The sequence below is a fragment of the Oncorhynchus clarkii genome, chromosome 16, assembly GCF_045791955.1.
Source record: "Oncorhynchus clarkii lewisi isolate Uvic-CL-2024 chromosome 16, UVic_Ocla_1.0, whole genome shotgun sequence".
NCBI classification, from domain to species: domain Eukaryota; kingdom Metazoa; phylum Chordata; class Actinopteri; order Salmoniformes; family Salmonidae; genus Oncorhynchus; species Oncorhynchus clarkii.
In genome coordinates this window covers 9,603,199-9,622,633 of record NC_092162.1, presented here as the reverse complement: position 1 = coordinate 9,622,633, position 19,435 = coordinate 9,603,199, and the positions used below count along the sequence as shown (strand labels likewise).

The following is a 19,435-nucleotide window of genomic DNA, read 5'->3' as shown; positions in this document are numbered from 1 at the left end:
CCATTTTGGCTTATCTTATCTGCCGGGGACTCATCAATGGCCTTCTCGGCGTTCTGTTGAACCGACTCAAACAAGTTGATGCATGTGTCCATTTCTGATGGATTTATAATGATTTGAGGCGAAGCTGTGGTTTAAAAGGTGTGTGCTTCATAATGGACAGTGGTGTAAAGTACTTAAGTAATTAAGATGTTTTTGGGGTATCTGTACTTTACTATTTATATTTTTAGACAACTTTTATTTCACTACATTCCTAAAGAAAATTTTACTTTTTACTACATTTTCCTTACACGGTACATTTTGAATGCTTAGCAGGACAGGAAATGAGAACATCTCTGGTCATCCCTACTGTTTCTGATCTGGCACACTCACTAAACACATGCCTTGTTTTTAAATTATGTCTGAGTGTTGGAGTGTGCCCCTGGCTCTCCATAAATAAACTGGTTTGCTTAATATAAGGAATTTTAAGTTATTCATACTTTTACTTTTGATACTTAAGTATATTTAAAACCCAAATACTTTTGACTTTTACTCAAGTAGTATTTTACTGGGTAACTTTCACTTAACCTTGAGTCATTTTCTATTAAGGTATCTTTGCTTTTACTTAAGAACTTTTTCCACCACTCATAATGGAACACCATATTACCTCATTCTACTTCATACGACTTTTTGATCACATCTTTCATTTCCTGTGGTGTTTAAACCAAAGGAGGCTGGTGGGAGGAGCTATAGGAGGACAGGCTCATCGTAATAATGGCTGAAATGGAATGCATGGAACAGAGTCAAACGTGGTTTTCATGTGTTTGATACCGTTCCGTTTATTCCATTACTATAGTTCCTCCCACCAGCCTCCTCTGGTTGAAACAGCATCGAGGTGAAGTAACCTATAGAACTACAAAGAGAGAAGAAGAAAAAATTCGGCATTGACAAATATGGTAATTTATAAGTATCATTTTAATCAGCGTAAAAAAATGTTTCTTACAAAAATGGTTAACAGACACCTTTTCACAGCCATGCGGAAACAGTTTGCAATACTTGGAAACAAAAGACACAAAAATAATACAACCAATATTACGTCCCCAAACATTTGGTTTATTTACAAATTCAAGGTATTGTCTATCAAACCTCGATCACAGCACAAAATGACCAGAAGAAAGAACCTCTTGTATCTAGAGAGATGTACAAACCACATTGCAACCAAATTTCTACCACAAGGGTCAGTGTTTATAATTTCAATACTATAATGTTTTTTTTTAACAAATCATTTAGTTATTTGTATCCAAAATAAAACACCAAAACATAACTTAAGCCCCTCCATAATTACAGTTAATGAGAATTATTTCCCCAATAAAATAACTACATCACTTTATCAAATATATATATATAGCACCATGATATATAAGGGTTGAATATAGTGGGGTTGTCACATACAAAAAGAGACCCGTGTTAGTATTCAAAGAACAAACAGACACCTCATTCTAGATTGACTCCCCGCCCCCTACTTCCACTACACATTTAAGATCCGAAAGGTTTGGATAGGTGTAAGCAATATGCCTCAAAATGCCACTAAGCCTATCAAAAGGGCAAAATGGAGCTTGTACCATCTTTCTCATACCTATCCAATCCTTTCGGCTCTATAGGATACATAGGATTAGTGGCTAGGGGTCGATTTTAGAGTGAGCGGTAGGTAGCACGACTAAAGACCATAACAGCAAACCAAGCTCATTGTTGGTCCACAGAAAGACCATACAATTTTGCATGCACTAACTCAATTGATCCGGTCCCAAATCAGCCCCTCCCTCCACACACTTCCTGAATCGCCCCTTGTACACCTGAACAAGTAGGTGTGAGCCTATAATGGCATCCTGTTATTTCAGGTCTCTTAGGAGGGATTCAGAGGTGTTGATTTTGGATTGGGCATCTCGGTGACATTCCTACATCCATTTCTAAGAATAAAGAGTCATTGTATCACTGAAAAAGAAACCCCTCTCTCCAAAATGTGATTGTGCATTAGGAATTATTTGGGTTATTTGGAAGGTAGCAGCAAAGTTAGTCTATTAACAGTTGTGTCTTTTTGTTTTTCTAAGATACGTAATTTGATCAGTTAATTGGTTAAGATTACCACAATCGTTTCACGCTTTCTTCATTCTCATCTAGTTCGTCATAGTCTGTGACAGATCTGATTACTTGAAGTTAACAAAAAAAAACAAATCCTGAACTCCAAACCTTGTTCACATAAGAGGATAGTGACACACTACATTTAATTACTCTGCTGGACATTGTATATAACCTTAATTAATATTAACAACTCAATCTAAAAACCCAGAGACAGGAAACGGTAGAAACTATTGATCGTACATCCGTTGGAAAAGGAACTACACATGGAAACAATAATTGAGGGTAAAAACCTAGCTACACAAAGCATGTCGTCAAACTGAACACTGATCAAGGGGTTCTCAATGCATTGTAAATCATTAGGACATGAAGGGTTTATGTAAAATACCTCACCAAATCAACAGAACAATCATAATACAAGAAACCATATAAAAAAACAGGGGAGAAATCAACATTCAGACATGGGCAAGAAGAGACATTCATTTGTAAAGCAAGTTATTCCATTAAGACTTTCCTTTGAATAACTTTATGCAAAATGTCATTCTGTTTAATTTTGACTGTAATGCACTTTGCTTGACCCTTGCAGCCAAGAAAACACCTTAGAGAAAAATGCAAACATTTCCTGAGAAGTTAATTGTCAACCTTACTGGTATAGAAAGAGAGATTGTAGGTCATTTCCCATCCACTGCAACAATAGCTGAGCTCAAACAACTTTTCTGTACTATTCTATTTATACATAGTGGGTTCAAATAACATCTATTATATTCTGTTTATAGACCATAGTTCACATAGTTGCCATAGTTAGGCAATAGAATGTAGGTCAATTGAAGCAAGTATAATATATTGCATGTACCTTAATATCACTTCAGGGTGTTGTAATTCAGCGATCTGACATAGCAAAATACAGAAAACATTATTGCATATTATTCCATTTCGAGGACTACCTCAAAATGTGCTGTTACAAATATCTGTGTTCGGTGTCTGGTCAGACATATGAGGATATCATTATTTTTTATTTGCATATGGTATATCAAGTTGCCCAAACCTGCATCTCAGATTAGTGACACGTTATGATGTCTCTATTTGACTGCCAAGCTCATCAGGAGGTAGTACAACAATATAACATATCACTGCGAGGGAAGAGAGGAAGTCTAGATACAATTGTCACCACTAACTACCAGCTACAATGCACAAGCACAAGCAGATTCAGGAAGTTGGGAGGATCTCCAACCAATCAGGAATCTAGCAAAAAATATATGCGGTCTAATTGGTGAATAAAGAAGCCAATGGGAAAGGTTTTCTCCTGCTATAGCCTACTCCAATCAGATCCCATTGGTTTTGTGAACGTACTCTTACAAAAGGCTATCAACAAAGCCATGTTTAATAAACGGAGACATTAACACCGACAACGTTGTTATCCAGTGACTCGGTTGAATACTTAACCAGTTCACATCCATTTGGCTCTGAAATAAAGAATTAGCCATAAACAAGAGGGGGGGATCCCTAATCAAGCGGTTTTGCATACCTCGATGTCGTTCTTGACATGTAGCCTACAATGTTTTATTTCTGATTGACATCATTTTAGGATTAAACTTTCCTCGATTGATAGAAATTCTCTCTCTTTTAAGGGACAGATTTATGAAGAGTTTGCACTTGTTTTCTTAGAAGAAAATAGGTTATGACAAGGAATAAGACATAATGGTTGAGTGTAATAACGAGTATCTAATGTGGTTTAGCTTTGTTTCTGGAGTTGTTTTCCTAGTTAAAAAAACAGACGCAAACACTAGAGAAGTCTGGTCTTTCTATTCTAAAGCTGCTGCCATGCTAGAGGTAAGGATGGTTCCAACAAGCCAAAGAGACTGGCTGTTTGCTCCTGTAGTGCAATCTGTGACTGTGTTTATCTAGTGTATCCCATTACACACACTAGCATACTACATAGTATGCATAGACAATACTAAGTAGTATGTCAGTTAACCTATTGGGGCACAACCCCCATCTAGTCCTATCACAAGGTTTCAAAACCCACTCAGGCCAAATAACTTTCCTTAATATCTATATAATCCTATATTGAATAGGTCTCGTCTATGAATATGTATCCTTACTATAATATCCACGCCACTCCCCCAAAGAGCTGTTGATAACAAATCAGCATTTAAGACAAAATAACAACCCTCCAATTTAAAAAGTACAAAAACTAACAAAAACAGAAACTTTAACAAAACTTCAAGTACTATTAGCAAATCAAAGCAAGTCCACCTGGCAAAATTGTTGGAAAAAAGATTCCTGTTTTATACAGCTTTTTCCCTCCCCCTCCTTTCCTCGCTTTCAAGACCGCGTGAAATAAAATCCCTCCTTCCTTAGCTCTCTTACCTGAAAGAAATAAACCAAAGACCTATATATCTGTCACAGTTAGTGCAGGTGTCTGTGTGTGTGTCCCCGAGTTGTGTCAGAGGTCCTGCCTGGCCAACGGCAGGGTGGTGGGAGAGACAGAGTACCCAGAGAACAGACTTCTGTAGTGGGCATCCAGAGCTCCAAGGCCCCCTGCCTAGATGCATTTATGGAGGAAGACAGAAAGCCACGGTCATATCCAATCATTCAGGGATGTGGGATTCTGATCAGGTTGTCCAGGTATCTTAGCCCTCTTCCCGGGCCAGTGGCTTTAGGAAGTGTCCAGTTACCCGTTGTTTATATGGTATGTCAGTCTCACTGAATGAGTGACTGTCCATCAGGGCTCCAGGGTTTGATGTTGTAGCTGCTCAGAAGTGTTCTTCTCCCCTGGATGGTTTTGGGGAGACCTAAGTAGCTCCCTGTCTTGATTTTGTGGGGTAAGGGTTTGGGTTTCAGGGCATGTAGTCACTTAGTGTTTTTGGTTACCAAGTCCCCCAGCAGTATTCTCCCCTGATTGCAGTGTTAGAGGGCCATCTTTTCTGGACAAGGTTTTTTAGAGCTCTCCCTGCCCTGTTGCTCTTGTCTTGGTTTAGGGATGTGTCTTGTCTTAAGTTGGGGGGTTGTAGGCAGTGTCTCTCTGGATGTTGGATTTCAGGGGTTTCTATTGTCCAGATCCCCCTACCCTCCCAGGCTTAGCCCCGGTCCCCTGTCCCCCCTGTCAACAGGGCTCCTGTTTGATGTAGTAGCTGCCAGAGCCGATGCTCTCCTGGTCTGAGACGCCATGGGAGAAGGTGAACTCATCCACCTCAGCCTGTTCCTCCTTAAGACATAACAGAGACTCTAGAGTGAGGGAGAGAGAGAGAGAGAGGGAGAGAGAGTTAGCAAAATAGAGGGTTACATAATTAAAAAATAATACTTTTTAAAAAATAGTCGAAACCCTGTTCAGCATACCAAGACAGAAGAAAATGGCGAAACAACCATTTAAATATATATATATATATATATATATATATATATATCTTAGGGGGTAAACAACCATTTTTAGTCACAAAACACTTTTCAGCACAGGAACAGCTATCCTTGTTAATACCTAGCCCTCCATCTGAGCCTGTAGTTCCTGTAATGAAACCAGACTTCTAAAGTATATTATATCACCACTTTTCCTCCTTCCTGCAGACGGCCTGCTCACCTAGTTTATTTATTTATTTTTCACCTTTATTTAACCAGGTAGGCCAGTTGAGAACCAGTTATCATTTGCAACTGCGACCTGGCCAAGATAAAGCAAAGCAGTGCAATACAAACAACAGTCAATAATACAGTAGAACAAAAGAAAACAAAAAGTATATATACAGTGAGTGCAAATGAGGTAAGATTAAGGGTTAAGGCAATAAATACGCCATGGTGGCGAAGTAATTACACACTGGAATGGTAGATGTGCAAAAGATGAATGTGCAAGTAGAGATACTAGGGTGCAAAGGAGCAAGATAAATACAGTATGGTGATGAGGTATGTAGATAGATGGGCTGTTTACAGATGAGCTATGTACAGGTGCAGTGATCTGTGAGCTGCTCTGACAGCTGGTGCACAAAGCTAGTGAGGGAGAAGAGGGAGTCTCCAGCTTCAGTGATTTTTGCAGTTCGTTCCAGTCATTGGCAGCAGAGAACTGGAAGGAAAGACGACCAAAGGAGGAATTGCATCACGAGGTGAGAGGAGAAATTGCCATTTCTCACATTAGTACTTTCACTTCAATAACATGACACAGAAACAAGTGAATAGAACTTGCTTTCATGCAGGTGTATCCAACACACAGCGATCGCCCTGCAGGGTCAGCACCTACAGTGGCTGAGGACTGACCCCTGTTAGCACCCTCTGTCTGTGTGGAGGTCTCAGTGGTTATTTATTGGCAGTGTTACCTGGTTTGTGGGTGTGATGGTGGTGGTGGTAGTGGTGGTGGGTGCGGGACCGGGGGGCCAGAGTGGGGCCCTGGTTGGAGTAAGGGGGCGGACTCTGCTCTTCGTCCTCCCCTGATAGGCTCCTCCTCCTGCCTGCCTGACTGAAGAGCCGACGACCAACCGGAACCTTCCGCTCTAGACACCAAGTTAGACTCAGGTAAGCTACTAAGGGTGCTTTCAGGTTGCTACCGCTCCCAACAGTGTAGATTTGAATGTTCGGTGGCATAGGGTTACTTTATATGTATTTTGAATAATAAAATAAATGCTAACTTATTAACTAATTAATTACAGATCCTATTGTGTGTGTGTGTGTGTGTATATAAAGGTAAATGGCCTAGATAATCACATGATGTAATAAATTATATAGCATGTACAGTTGAAGTCGAAAGTTTACATACACCTTAGCCAAATACATTTAAAATCAGTTTTTCACAATTCCTGACATTTAATCCTGTTAAAAATTCCCTGTCTTAGGTCAGTTAGGATCACCACTTTATTTTAAAAATGTGAAATGTCAGAATAATAGTAGAGAATTATTTATTTCAGCTTTTATTTCTTTCATCACATTCCCAGTGGGTCAGAAGTGTACATACACTCAATTAGTATTTGGTAGCATTGCCTTTAAACTGTTTAACCTGGATCAAACGTTTCGGATAGCCGTCCACAAGCTTCCCACAATAAGTTGGGTGAATTTTGGCCCATTTTTTCTGACAGAGCTGGTGTAACTGAGTCAGGTTTGTAGGCCTTCTTGCTTGCACATGCTTTTTCAGTTTTGCCCACAAATTTTCTATAGGATTGAGGTCAGGGCTTTGTGATGGCCACTCCAATACCTTGACTTGACCTTGATGTCCTTAAGCAACTTTGCCACAACTTTGGAGGTATGCTTGGGTCAATGTCCATTTGGAAGACCCATTTGCGACCAAGCTTTAACTTCCTGACTGATGTCTTGATGTTGCTTCAATATATCCACATCATTTTCCTCCCTCATGATGCCATCTATTTTGTTGAAGTGCACCAGTCCCTCCTGCAGCAAAGCACCCCCACAACATGGTGCTGCCACCCCCGTACTTCACGATTGGGATGGTGTTCTTCGGCTTGTAAGCCTCCCCCCTTTTCCTCCAAACGATGGTCATTATGGCCAAACAGTTCTATTTTTGTTTCTTCAGATCAGAGAACATTTCTCCAAAAAAGTACGAACTTCGTTTTTTTTCATGGCGGTGTTGGAGCAGTGGCTTCTTCCTTGCTGAGCGGCCTTTCAGGTTATGTCGATATAGGACTAGCTTTACTGTGGATATAAATACTTTTGTACCCATTTCCTCCAACATCTTCACATGGTCCTTTGTTGTTGTTCTGGGATTGACTTGCACTTTTCGAACCAAAGTATGTTAATCTATAGGAAACAGATTGTATCTCCTTCCTGAGCGGTATGACGGCTGCGTGATCCCATGGTGTTTATACTTGCGTACTAATTTTTATACAGATGAATGTGGCACCTTCAGGCGTTTGGAAATTGCTCCCAAGGATGAACCAGACTTGTACAATTTCTTTTCTGAGGTCTTGGCTGATTTCTTTTGATTTTCCCATGATGTCAAGCAAAGAGGCACTGAGTTTGAAGGTAGGCCTTGAAATAAATCCACAGGTACACCTCCAATTGACTCAAATGATGTCAAATAGCCTATCAGAAGCTTCTAAAGCCATGACATCATTTTCTGGAATGTTCCAAGCTGTTTAAAGGCACAGTCAACTTAGTGTTTGCAAACTTCTGAAACACTGGAATTGTGATACAGTGAATTATAAGTGAAATAATCTGTCTGTTAACAATTGTTGAGAAAATGACTTGTGTCATGTACACAGTAGATGTCCTAACCGACTTGCCAAAACTATAGTTTGTTAACAATAAATTTGTGGAGTGGTTGAAAAACACCTACCTAAGTGTATGTAAACTTCTGACTTCAACTGTACATGTTCAAGTTATTTTATTCTGTTTAAATACAGTATTTCAAATACACCAATCATGTTTCAAACGGTTCAGAAGACGGTTCTGATTTATTTATTTTATTTTATTTATCCGTTATTTTGCCAGGTAAGTTGACTGAAAACACGTTCTCATTTGCAGCAACAACCTGGGGAATAGTTACAGGGGAGAGGAGGGGGATGAATAAGCCAATTGTAAACTGGGGATTATTAGGTGACCGTGATGGTTTGAGGGCCAGATTGGGAATTTAGCCAGGACACCGGGGTTAACACCCCTACTCTTACGACAAGTGCAATGGGATCTTTAATGACCTCAGAGAGTCAGGACACTCGTTTAACATCCCATCTGAAAGACAGCACCCTACACAGGGCAGTGTCCCCAATCACTGCCCTGAGGTATTGGGATATTTTTTAGACCAGAGGAAAGAGTGCCTCCTACTGGCCCTCCAACACCACTTCCATCAGCACCTGGTCTCCCATCCAGGGACTGACCAGGACCAATCCTGCTTAGCTTCAGAAGCAAGTCAGCAGTGGTATGCAGGGTGGTATGCTGCTGTGAAATGTTCTAAAACATGTTCTGAATACACCCAAGGTAAGCCAGACTCAAGTAAATCAGCTAGCGTGGTGTGTGACCACATGTCTACACATAGCCCTGCTAAACCACTTCCTAAGACGTGGAACAAGCTGTGCTTGGAACATAGAGGTAGACAGATGGCTCTAGATGGATAGAACCAGTTTTAGCATGGACATTGCCATCGAGGCCTTCCGCCATTTTAAAGTGGCCAACTGGGTGGGGATTCCTATGGGTTGGGAGTGATCAGCCAAAGATCAGAGCATTGCCTCCTTCATATTGGTTTGAAAATGGCGTTAAGCTATATCACTGACATTTAGTGGCCACGAATGAATAACACACAAGAAGACTCCAACACAGCAGGGGACGATAAATCAACAATATTATCTTTATGCTTTTTCAAACACAACAGAATAACATTCACTACTTTAAAATGGAGAGAGCCCCAATGGCACTGCCTATGTTGTCACGGACACCATAATGGCACAGACAGAAAGATAAGTCCTATTTTTTATCAGTGTTACAACACCCTCGCCACCTTTTTGGCACTCGCCCAGAGTACCGCAGCTTCCTGTCATGGGACTCATGCCAACCAATCAGATCCCAAAGAACAGACAAGAAAGAAAAAACTAAACATTAACAGAAATTCTAAGCTAGATAGATTTCCCCCCACCAGAGTGTGGAACAGTGGAGGCTGGTGGGAGGCACTTTGGGAGGACAGAGTCATTGCAATGGCTGGAATGGAATCAGTGGAACAGTATCAAACACACGGAAACCATGTTTGACTCCATTCCACTGAATCCATTCCAGCCATTATTACAATGAGCCCATCCTTCTATAGATCCTCCCACCAGCCTCCACTGGTGTGGACCAGGGAAAGAGGGAAGCGAGTGATGATGAAAGAGAAGAGAACTCACTTTTCTTTTGTCCTTTGTATTGTTGGGCTTTCTTCTTGTGCTTAGGTACAGCTGCTGGGATTTCTCTGGCCACTGAAATGACAGAAAATGGAGGAGCAAATAAACAGTGGCCTATTGTTTTACACTAATGTTTCTGCCTGTTAGTTTGGGACTCCAATCGCATGTTATCAGGTAATTGGTCACGTATTAGCTGGAACTTAATCCAATCCATCAATGAGAGCCTAAGTGGTAGTTGTTTGGTTTATGTGTTACATGGTGTGTTACATGTTCCTGTGTTACATGTTGGTGTGTTACATGTTGGTGTGTTACGTGTTGGTGTGTTACATGTTAGTGTGTTACATGTTGGTGTGTTACATGTTGGTGTGTTAGTGTGTTACATGTTGGTGTGTTACATGTTGGTGTGTTACGTGTTGGTGTGTTAGATGTTAGTGTGTTACATGTTGGTGTGTTACATGTTGGTGTGTTAGTGTGTTACATGTTGGTGTGTTACATGTTGGTGTGTTACGTGTTGGTGTGTTACATGTTCCTGTGTTACATGGTGTGTTAGTGTGTTACATGTTGGTGTGTTACATGTTGGTGTGTTAGTGTGTTACATGTTCCTGTGTTACATGGTGTGTTAGTGTGTTACATGTTGGTGTGTTACATGTTGGTGTATTAGTGTGTTAAATGGTAGTGTGTTACATGGTAGTGTGTTACATGTTGGTGTGTTACATGTTGATGTGTTACATGTTGGTGTGTTACATGTTGGTCTGTTACATGTTGGTGTGTTCCTGTGTTACATGTTGGTGTGTTACATGTTGGTGTGTAAGTGTGTTACATGTTGGTGTGTTAGTGTGTTACATGCTGGTGTGTTAGTGTGTTACATGTTGGTGTGTTACATGGTAGTGTGTTACATGGTAGTGTGTTGCATGCTGGTGTGTTACATGCTGGTGTGTTAGTGTGTTACATGTTGGTGTGTTAGTGTGTTACATGCTGGTGTGTTAGTGTGTTACATGTTGGTGTGTTACATGGTAGTGTGTTACATGGTAGTGTGTTGCATGCTGGTGTGTTACATGCTGGTGTGTTACATGGTAGTGTGTTACATGGTAGTGTGTTACATGGTAATGTGTTACATGTTAGTGTGTTGGTGTGTTACATGTTGGTGTGTTACATGCTGGTGTGTTACATGGTAGTGTGTTACATGTTGGCATGTTAGTGTGTTGGCATGTTGGTGTGTTACATGTTAGTGTGTTACATGGTAGTGTGTTACATGGTAGTGGGTTACATGGTAGTGTGTTACATGTTGGTGTGTTAGTGTTTTACATGTTAGTGTGTTAGTGTGTTACATGCTGGTGTGTTACATGGTAGTGTGTTACATGTTGGTGTGTTAGTGTGTTACACGTTAGTGTGTTACATGTTAGTGTGTTACATGTTAGTGTGTTAGTGTGTTACATGTTGGTGTGTTACATGTTGGTGTGTTATTGTGTTACATGTTGGTGTGTTACATGTTGGTGTGTTAGTGTGTTACATGTTGGTGTGTTACATGTTGGTGTGTTAGTGTGTTACATGTTGGTGTGTTGCATGTTGGTGTGTTAGTGTGTTACATGTTGGTGTGTTAGTGTGCTACATGTTGGTGTGTTACATGTTGGTGTGTTAGTGTGGTACATGTTGGTGTGTTACATGTTAGTGTGTTACATGTTGGTGTGTAAGTGTGTTACATGGTAGTGTGTTACATGTTGGTGTGTTACATGTTGGTGTGTAAGTGTGTTACATGGTAGTGTGTTACATGTTGGTGTGTTACATGCTGGTGTGTTAGTGTGTTACATGTTGGTGTGTTACATGTTGGTGTGTTAGTGTGTTACATGTTAGTGTGTTACATGTTGGTGTGTTAGTGTGTTACATGTTAGTGTGTTACATGTTGGTGTGTTAGTGTGTTACATGTTGGTGTGTTAGTGTGTTACATGATGGTGTGTTAGTGTGTTACATGTTGGTGTGTTACATGTTGGTGTGTTAGTGTGGTACATGTTGGTGTGTTACATGTTGGTGTGTTACATGTTGGTGTGTAAGTGTGTTACATGGTAGTGTGTTACATGTTGGTGTGTTATTGTGTTACATGTTGGTGTGTTACATGTTGATGTGTTACATGTTGGTGTGTTAGTGTGTTACATGTTAGTGTGTTACATGTTGGTGTGTTAGTGTGTTACATGTTAGTGTGTTACATGTTGGTGTGTTAGTCTGTTACATGGTAGTGTGTTACATGTTGGTGTGCTACATGTTGGTGTGTTAGTGTGTTACATGTTGGTGTGTTAGTGTGTTACACGATGGTGTGTTGGTGTGTTACATGATGGTGTGTTGGTGTGTTACATGTTGGTGTGTTACGTGTTGGTGTGTTACGTGTTGGTGTGTTACATGTTAGTGTGTTACATGTTGGTGTGTTACACGTTGGTGTGTTACATGTTGGTGTGTTACATGTTGGTGTGTTAGTGTGTTACATGTTGGTGTGTTACATGTTGGTGTGTTAGTGTGTTACATGTTGGTGTGTTATTGTGTTACGTGTTGGTGTGTTGCATGTTGGTGTGTTACATGTTGGTGTGTTAGTGTGTTACATGTTGGTGTGTTACATGTTGGTGTGTTATTGTGTTACATGTTAGTGTGTTATTGTGTTACATGTTAGTGTGTTGCATGTTGGTGTGTTACATGTTGGTGTGTTACATGTTGGTGTGTTAGTGTGTTACATGTTGGTGTGTTACATGTTGGTGTGTTAGTGTGTTACATGTTGGTGTGTTACGTGTTGGTGTGTTACGTGTTGGTGTGTTAGTGTGTTACATGTTGGTGTGTTACATGTTAGTGTGTTACATGTTGGTGTGTTATTGTGTTACGTGTTGGTGTGTTAGTGTGTTACATGTTGGTGTGTTATTGTGTTACATGTTAGTGTGTTATTGTGTTACATGTTGGCGTGTTAGTGTGTTGCATGTTAGTGTGTTACATGTTGGTGTGTTACACGTTGGTGTGTTACATGTTGGTGTGTTACATGTTAGTGTGTTACATGTTGGTGTGTTATTGTGTTACGTGTTGGTGTGTTACATGTTGGTGTGTTAGTGTGTTACATGTTGGTGTGTTACATGTTGGTGTGTTATTGTGTTACATGTTGGTGTGTTAGTGTGTTAAATGTTGGTGTGTTACATGTTGGTGTGTTACGTGTTGGTGTGTTAGTGTGTTACATGTTGGTGTGTTACATGTTAGTGTGTTACATGTTGGAGTGTTATTGTGTTACGTGTTGGTGTGTTACATGTTGGTGTGTTAGTGTGTTACATGTTGGTGTGTTACATGTTGGTGTGTTATTGTGTTACATGTTAGTGTGTTAGTGTGTTACATGTTGGTGTGTTAGTGTGTTGCATGTTAGTGTGTTACATGTTGGTGTGTTACACGTTGGTGTGTTACATGTTGGTGTGTTACATGTTGGTGTGTTATATTTGGGTAGAACTGTGGTGTTTGATCTCACTCTGTGCGGCGGGGGGCTGTAGCTGGTAGCCGGTCAGCTGACACCAGCCCACGGGGTAGAGGTCAGACGACTGACAGTCCACCCATTGGTCGTACTCGTCCTCCCAGCCGTCAAAGTGGATGCGCAACAGGCGGTGGACGATCCGAGTCACAGTGGCAACACACACCAACCTGGGCTCCATCAGGTCCACGGCCTCCAGCTTCATACCCTGACGGAAGCCGTGGTTTGGAACATCCTGGGCAGGGGCAACAAGATGGCGGAGGCAAAGACGAGAGACATTTTTATGTTCGTGGTCAATACAGTGTTTTTTCCATAACAATTTTTGACAAATGTATTACATCAAACATGTATGTAAGCGAAAAATAGATAAATAATTTGCCTTGTTGGTAATGCCTGCTTGTAGTCGTTTTTATTTGAAGTATAATTTTCATGTGATCATAAAAAGACAGAACCACAGGACTGCGCTAACCAACAAAACACAGCCACGATGTCAGGAATCAGTCCTACCTTGTTAAAGAGCTTCACAGGAGCGGCTATTGAACTTGTTTCTCTGAGGTAGTCAAACCATTTAAATGGCAGTTTAGTGTACCCTGTGGGCAGAGTCAGTGGTAAGGCTGGGTTAACACATAACCCTTGACCAGAGAGGCCAAAGAGGAAGAGGAACAAGAGCTACCTTCAACAACTGGGACAAAGAGACTATCTCAATGAGACTATCCTTAATTAAATAAACAACGGTTGAAAAAAAAAAAATACCTGAGTGAGGGAATGTTGCAGTCTGTAAATGAAGGAAAATAAAGATGGGGTAAGAAGTGTACCTCTAGGGTGTGTGAGTTCGATGTTGTTGATTTCACAGAAGCCGGCAGGGAAGATGGAGGGAGAGGTGGAGTGGTAGCAGAACCAGTCTGAGCCGTCCGTCACCTCCGACCCGTCAACGCCGATCATGAGGTACCCGTCTGCCAACACCTGAAACAGACAGCAAACATCAATCTAAGATGTATACAACTCAAAACCTTAACAGGTGACCGGGGACTGAAAGTAAGTAGAGGGAAACCCCAATCCAGGGGAGCCAACAGCGGAGTAGTATGACCCTTGAATTCTACCATGGAAACGACCCAAACTGTTGCCATGCCTTTATTACAGTGGCTACACAGAAAGCGGAGAAGTGAGACAGTTACCTTTCTTACAGTGGCTACACTTATAGCTGAGAGGTTTAGAGGGTCGATGGCCTCTAGTTTCATCCTGTCCCTGAACCATTCACCATTCTGGTCCACGTCTTTCACCTGAGGAGATATCACAGATTCATTCATCATTCTGGATCCGTACATTGGAAAATAATCAATACAAACCACAGAGGCAAAAAGCCTTGGGGCATTGTAAACATGTGGTGTATTTACATTACCTTGGCAAACAGCTGGGCGGGGGCATCCATTTGACCATCGATTTTCTTTGACACATCTGGGAAACAAACATTGTCAGCGGAGTCCGAAAACAAACACATTGGACTAACTATCTACCTAGGCCTAACTCACTAACAAATTAACTACCAACTAACTTAACCAAAACCAACTAACTTAACCAAAACCAACTAACTTGACCCAAACCAACCAACTTAACCAAAACCAACTAACTTAACCCAAACCAACTAACTTAACCAAAACCAACTAACTTGACCAAAACCAACTAACTTAAACCAAACCAACCAACTTAACCAAAACCAACCAACTTAACCAAAACCAACTAACTTAACCAAAACCAACTAACTTAACCAAAACCAACTAACTTGACTGACCGGATCGTTTGAAGCGGTGTCCGATGCTCCGGGACCATCCGATGGCGTGTATGAGCGGGGAGTACATGTGACACCAGAAGTCGTCAGAGCCCTCCTCGTAGACGAGCCTCAGCCGTCCCCCAATCACCTGTTCCACCAGGGCCACCCGTGTCCGGCACAGGTGAGTCTTATCCACCACCTCCACACGCATCAGCTTCTTAAAGGGGAACTGCATGTTCTCGTGGACCTGGGTAGAGAGGGGGGAATGAAAGGAAGCGCTAAGAGTGGGTGCTTTTAGAGAACTAGGGAGAGTTTAAGCCATCGTCCTTACCAGTGTTTACATATTGCAGCTCAATATGATGAAATCTTACCTTGGTGACAAAGTCTGGTGGTAGCGTTTTGGCTCCAGTGAGACGCTTCACAAGGAAAGCTTTCCAGTTAGAGTACTTTAGCTGTATCGCTGAGAGAGAAACCAGAAACATAATCCATCATCAGTCTATCAATCTGTTTTCCATCTTCTGTTAAAAGGCCTGTTAAAAAGGCCTGATATGAAGGCCTGATATAAAGGCCTGTTAAAAGGCCTGTTAAAAAGGCCTGATATAAAGGCCTGATATAAAGGCCTGTTAAAAAGGCCTGTTAAAAAGGCCTGATATAAAGGCCTGATATAAAGGCCTGTTAAAAAAGGCATGTTAAAAAGATATGTCAAAAGGCCTGTTAAAAAGGCCTGATATGAAGGCCTGATATAAAGGCCTGATATAAAGGCCTGTTAAAAAAGGCATGTTAAAAAGATATGTCAAAAGGCCTGTTAAAAAGGCCTGATATGAAGGCCTGATATAAAGGCCTGATATAAAGGCCTGTTAAAAAAGGCATGTTAAAAAGATATGTCAAAAGGCCTGTTAAAAAGGCCTGATATGAAGGCCTGATATAAAGGCCTGATATAAAGGCCTGTTAAAAAAGGCATGTTAAAAAGATATGTCAAAAGGCCTGTTAAAAAGGCCTGATATAAAGGCCTGATATAAAGGCCTGTTAAAAGGCCTGTTAAAAAGGCCTGATATAAAGGCCTGATATAAAGGCCTGTTAAAAAGGCATGTTAAAAAGGCCTGTTAAAAAGGCCTGTTAAAAGCATGTTAAAAAGATATGTTAAAAAAGAAAGCGTATTACTATGACCATGATTATGGAATGATGTTTACATTTGGGAGGTACGAGCGGTTTCCCGCTGGATGCACACCACCCGACGTGGTGAATCTCTGGAACACAGAGGTTACACCAGAAGTCTCTGCTGGTGTCGTTGTCAAAACCCTCGTACCGCAGCAGAGCCTTGAACCCTGGGAAAGAGAACAGAAACAGTAAGAGCCTTTCATGGGACATCTTTACAACCCCATTACTGTGCCTTCTTCAAAGAAATATTAACAACAGTCTGCTCATTATGGCAACAAAAAAACCAACAACAATACTTTCAAAATGTTAAGAACTGTTTTGTTACACGGATAAAAATCCTTCAAGTGGTTAGATGTGTTCTTACCTGACAGTTTGACGATCCCTGCAATCCAGTAGACTTTAGTAGAGAGGTTAGTATCGGAGTTGAGCACCTCGACCATCACTCCTTCAGCTAGGTCTCCCCAGCACGTACCCATAGGGACCTGAGACACCGAGAAATAACGAAATGTTACATAAGTTCATAATATATCCCACAAGGTACACTTGTGTTGATCAAAACCAGGTAGATTTACAGACATAGAACCTTAGCATCTGCAATACTTCAATACAGGACCATTTGAACGCCTAGCTGTTGTTAGCTGTTGTTTAAACGTACGTGCTTGAAGCAGCTGACTGGTGCTCCAACCAAGTTATTGCTACAGATGTACCGTCCCCAGTCAAAGCCTTCAACAGGAACCACTGTAGGGGAGAAGGAACAAGGTCAACATTAACTTCACTATACTGGGTCAGGACAGAGAATGTGTGTTCTTGTGACTAAAACCATCTTCCATTCAAGGCCATTCTTCTGCATAACAACAATATGAGAGATTGTGTGTTCTGACTATAATATAATATATGCCATTTAGCAGAAGCTTTTAACCAAAGCGACTTAGTCATGCATGCATACATTTTACATATAGACGGTCCCAGTATCCTGGCTTTGAAGCGCCATGCTCTACCAACTGAACTACAGGTGGACTCGCCTGCTTTTGACTTAGCCTGGTTCTGTTGTTGTTGACTTGCTTGGTACTGGGCGTAAGCTGCCAACTTCGCCATGAGAGGCTGTTTCTGTAACACCTTGGCCTTTTTCGTAGGTGGTTTACCCTTTAGTAAAAAGCACAAAACATTAACAGTGAGATTAGATTGAAGAAACAAAATATGCCCACACTTTCTACTGGTTATGTTCTCTTGCATTTCCAAAGGAAATAGAAGATGTTGTTCTAATTCTACTATCTGGCTACAACAAATAACATACAGAACATAGTATGGGATTATAAGGTTACCTGGAGTCGAGCCAAGATGCTGGCTTTTTTAGAGTTGGAGGAGTAACTTCTAGAGCAGGAGACGCTGCAGAAGCGTTTAGTCTTGGAGTAGAAGGCGTCTCGCACTCCGACCATCCCACACATCTCACACGTGGCTGGAAAACAAGGCAACACAAAAACATTTCCTGGAAACTCAGAATAAAGCAGAAAATTCTAATTAATTCAAAGCAATGTAGTCTTCTTTCATCAGTTATTTTTCTCAACTATATTGTATGAAATGACAGGATAACTATGACAGTAGCAGGCCGGGATCTAAGTCATTTACAGGCAGCCACTTAATTCACTCGCTCAACCGGTTTTGTGCAATCACCCCAGAGACACTGACTGACCCATAGGATTCTTAACTGATTTATATCTATGGATTCTATATCAATATTTCCCTGTACTGACCCATGCCGGTCTTGCCGTCGGGATAGGTGTAGACCTGTCCATTGTTTTTGATGATGGGCAGGCTGGCGGGGATGGAGGGCACCTCGTCCTCACTGTCATCTGAGCTGGAGCTACTGGTGCTCTCCTCACTGCAGCTGTCGTACCGGTCAAACATCCCAAACGAGTCCTGGCGCTTACGCTCCGAACGCGGGGTGCGTTCAGCCTGGAAGGAGCAGAGAGAGTGAACGCATGACGCCCTACTGACACCGATTGTACAGTGAGGGGGATATAATATAATTTATTGACACTTGTTTTTCTTTCAACAAGTGAATAATCACAAATAACATGTTTTATTATGGCATATTAGTCCTAAAAGAAGATTGTTTACCGTACACCGTTTCCAAGTATACCAATGTGATACAACAGCCACGCTGATATGTAGCAGATATAACTACCATGGCTACGCATATGTACATGGCTACAGATGAGATGAGAAACATCCATACCAATACAGTTACTAGCATCGGATAACAAAATGTAACTGAGCAATAACTGAGTCTTACGTATATATATATATATATATAGAATACAATACCAGTTTCCTTGCTATATAATCACAAAGCCGCCTAAGAGTGTTCATTTATTTACCACCTCTGCATATAATAGTAGCTGGTAGCTAACGCTAGCTTGCTAACTTAGCTGTCTGGAGAAACACCTAAACGATCCTTTCTCCCTCATCTTAATCACACTAACGTTACTGGCTAACTATTTATGTTATCGTTAACACGTAGCTAGCTAATATTGTTAAAACGGATTTTGCGGAATGAATGTGAGAGACATGGGCTGGGCCTTAGCTAGCAAACCTGTTATTCCAGTTCTAGCGTTAGTTACTTGGCTAGCTGACCTAGCGTCAGTTACAAGACACCGCTTGCAATAAATTATTTAAATTATTAGCCATTTAGCATGTAAAAACCGAATAAAGTATTCACATATTCATTTTCCAATAAAATAAGAGCTGTTTGATATTGCTATTTTGTAGTTTAGGGGATTCAATCAGCTGTTACTACAATCCGATAACGAAAGGGAGGCGCTAGCTAAGGCTAAAGTTAGCAAGCTTGCTACACAACAAATCGGATACGGACGGACCACATCGGGAAAATTAACTCACCAAATCCCTTGTGTTCTCCATCAGCCCTTCATATAGTTACAGTATTTTATTGGCTCAATTAGAATAGTAAACCCCCCAAAGTAGGGGGTTTAATAGCTTGAAAAAGCTAAACTCAGAGCCCCGAAAGGAACTCAAGCAGGATAGTATCAACAAAAATACAATGTATCAAATGAGCATGCGCGTTCAGAACCCACTTTGCTGTGATTGGTCAGTGCT

The 19,435-nt window shown here is 41.1% G+C and overlaps 1 protein-coding gene across 2 annotated transcripts; it reads right to left on the bottom strand.

Annotated features, from left to right (window-relative positions):
- Window positions 1–933: 933 nt before the first annotated feature.
- On the bottom strand, window positions 934–19,386 carry LOC139367932 (mbt domain containing 1). Of its 2 annotated transcripts, XM_071106326.1 has the most exons (17): window positions 19,220–19,386; window positions 18,073–18,274; window positions 17,644–17,777; window positions 17,344–17,464; window positions 16,977–17,059; window positions 16,686–16,803; window positions 16,354–16,488; window positions 15,535–15,623; window positions 15,185–15,410; window positions 14,795–14,850; window positions 14,571–14,675; window positions 14,211–14,358; window positions 13,903–13,985; window positions 13,396–13,630; window positions 9,915–9,986; window positions 6,414–6,587; window positions 934–5,340 (listed from the first exon to the last, which is right to left on the bottom strand). In XM_071106326.1, exons 1-17 carry the CDS (start codon window positions 19,238–19,240, stop codon window positions 5,219–5,221), a joined length of 2,124 nt encoding a protein of 707 aa, XP_070962427.1. In that variant the 5' UTR covers window positions 19,241–19,386; the 3' UTR covers window positions 934–5,218. The 2 variants fall into 2 exon arrangements, with proteins under 2 accessions (XP_070962427.1, XP_070962428.1); XM_071106327.1 differs by lacking the exon at window positions 6,414–6,587.
- Between the last annotated feature and the right edge of the window lie 49 nt (window positions 19,387–19,435).